The sequence below is a fragment of the Medicago sativa genome, chromosome 3, assembly GCF_051527215.1.
Source record: "Medicago sativa cultivar Bolivia chromosome 3, Bolivia_mono, whole genome shotgun sequence".
NCBI lineage: Eukaryota > Viridiplantae > Streptophyta > Magnoliopsida > Fabales > Fabaceae > Medicago > Medicago sativa.
In genome coordinates, this window is record NC_140751.1 from 88299014 (window position 1) to 88301952 (window position 2939).

Here is a 2939-nt window from a genome sequence, read left to right on the forward strand (position 1 = left end):
GATCCATGCTTTTATGCTTTTTGAGACGATATTTGGATGGACACCTAACTTAAATAGGATGTTAGCATGATTGTTGGATGAGTGTTCATTACCTTCGCTTTGTTATTATAGTATTCATTTACTTTTTAAGAAGTGTGTTAGGTGTGGTTCATAGTTAGTTATGTTTATGTTTTGAAGTTTATGATGTAAATTTTGTGTTTAGAACTGGTTTCACATTCATAGTTGTGCTAAGAATAATGGAGAACTTCATGCTTGCCGCGCATTCACATTTGAATCACCACTTGAAATTTTTTACTGTTTTGACTTGTTTGGTATTGTGCTGAAAAGCTTGTCCAAAGCCTTGTTAGTTTCCTTTTGATTCTTTTGTTTGAGGACAAACAAAAAGCTAAGTTGGGGAGAGTTTGATAAGTGCTCAAAAGTAATATATTTCTTATGTTAAAAGAGGCATTTTTAGTGACTTGTTATGCAAGTTATCTATGGAAAAGCTTTCAATTGTGTATTTATACCATTTATGCTTTACATGCCTGATTCTACCCAATTTATGCAGAAAATGACAAGCAAGGACCAAAACTCAAGTTTCTAAGCCAAGCAAAAATCGCTTAAGCGAGAACATTTCGCTTACGCGAGAAAGTTCCAGGGAGCATCTTATCATTTCGCTTCCAGTTCGCTTTCAGATCGCTCATGGAAATTGGCATGTCGCTTACGCGAGTATGAGTCGCTTACGCGAGAAAGTTCCAAGGAGCAACTAATCATGTCGCTTCTCATCTCGCTTTTAGTTCGCTCAAGCCAAACTCAAAGGCGGTTTAAAGATTGAAGCATATTCGCTTACGCGAGTGAATGTCGCTTACGCGAGATGCAAGTTCATCTAGGCTAAGGGCTACGTGGCAAGACTTCATTGGTCAGAACTTAATATTTATGCAATTCGCTTGCGCGAGATGATGTTCGCTTACGCGAGTTGTCACGTTTTCAGCCCATTTAAATATAACTTTTCCCTCTCTCTAACATTATTCACTATTCCATTGAAACATTATATACATTTCTAGAGAGAGGTTAGAGCTATTTCAAAGAGAGAAACACAAAGCAAGTGAATAAGGAGTAGATTCAACCCTAGATTCATTGAGACATCAAGGATCTTGGCATGGAATCTTCATCTTTCCTTCCTTCCTTGCATTAGTTTACATGTCTATATGTAACTATCACCTTCTTTGTAGTATTGAGGTAACAATCAAGCTATTATGTAATCTTTTGATCTTTTAATATATAAGGTTCTAGCTTAATGATTCAATATTGTTGTTATTCTTGCTTTTAATGCTTTCAAAGAGATTCAAGATGATTTGGACACAAACTCTTGAATCTAGAACTAGAATAACAATCTATCTTATGTTATATCACTCTTGACAAGTTTGTAAACCTTTGATAATTACTTGTAATCAAGATTTTAATGCTTTCGGATATTTAAGCAGGCTGGACACGGTCGATTAAGTTATCCGATCGACTTTGTTATCGTTTAAGGAATTTGGACACGAATGTTTAAACGCTAACTTAGAAATAACGATGTCGCTTTGGACACGAAGGATGTTGTAGAAATGATTGTAATAATATTGGTTATAAAGCTAGAGTCTGTTAATCGATCAAGAGATTGCTGCTGTTATGCTTGTTCGTTATCTTATACCGCAAGCGAAATAGTTCAATCTCCTCTCGTTTTTACTTTTGTAATCTATGGATATAGTGTTACAAACAAACAAATTATATCCAAACCCTTAATGTGAACTATTGCGAAAATGCTTATAAATAAACGTAACTCCCTGTGGAAACGATCCTATATATACTCACGTGTACATAGTTATATGACATGTAGGAAAAATCTTACATCATTTGTACATAATCAGAAAGTATAATTAATCACATTTTGCACATAATCATCATACCTTCCTTTTTGCAGCCTCTGGATTCTGAACAGCACTCTTGCATCTCCTCTGATTGTGTCCAAATTTATCACATTTTGTGCACCTATATGCCACCCCTTGCCTTCTCATCCTAGCTCCATTTTCATCAAACTCTCTGATCCTAAGTTTTCTAGGCCTTCCTGGTCCATTCTTATAGTTTGGAGGCAGAAGTTCAGGAGCTTGTACCTCAGGCCACATATCTATACCATTAATAGGACTAATTGCAAAACTATAACACATGGCATACTTACTCCTAGAGTAGTAATCATCAACATACAGTTCAGGCCTTTGCCTCCTATAACCAAGTGCAGCAACAGCATGTCTGCATGGTATTCCCACTAACTCCCAAAAGTTACAGCTGCAAATCCTTTTTGCAATGTCAACAATAAATTGTTGACGGTTATATGAATGTATAACCTGAAATTGTTCACCTATTCCAGACTAAGTTGGTGTCCAATGAGCAGCTAAGGTTATCTCTTTATCTAATCTCTTTCTAGGCATAGGCATCACATTATGTTGCCACTTTTGAAGTTTAGTAGCAGATGCTGCCATCCTTCTCATTAGATAATGTCTAATCCATTCAGCCATCGTTATAATAGGTTGATCTTTAGCAGATAATATTATGGCATTAAATGATTCAGATATGTTGTTCATCAGTACATCACACTTAGAGTAAAAGGTAAAAGCATGCTTACACCATTTTTTTGGTTCTACAGCCATTAACCATTCCCAAGCTCCCAGATCTATCTTCTTCAGTTCATTCATCTTTTCCAACCATCCTTGATAGTAAGTGGCCTTTGCAGCTCCCATCATCAAATCTCTTATTTGACTGCCTCCTCCAAACTTCTTCTTGAAATTTGCATACAAATGTCTAAGGCACAATCTATGGTCAATACTGACAAACATCTCATCAAAAACTGAGACCAACCCTTGCATAATAGTAAATATATACATAGGTCACAATAAAATATAGATTTGAATAGATCTAAAACA

The 2939-nt window shown here is 35.9% G+C and overlaps 1 protein-coding gene across 1 annotated transcript; it reads right to left on the reverse strand.

Annotated features, from left to right (window-relative positions):
* Positions 1–1922: 1922 nt before the first annotated feature.
* LOC146941552 (uncharacterized) lies at positions 1923–2882 on the reverse strand. The gene is made up of 2 exons (XM_085749964.1): positions 2389–2882; positions 1923–2304 (listed from the first exon to the last, which is right to left on the reverse strand). The coding sequence occupies exons 1-2, from the start codon at positions 2880–2882 to the stop codon at positions 1923–1925; spliced, it is 876 nt and encodes a 291-aa protein (XP_085606090.1).
* Positions 2883–2939: the final 57 nt, after the last annotated feature.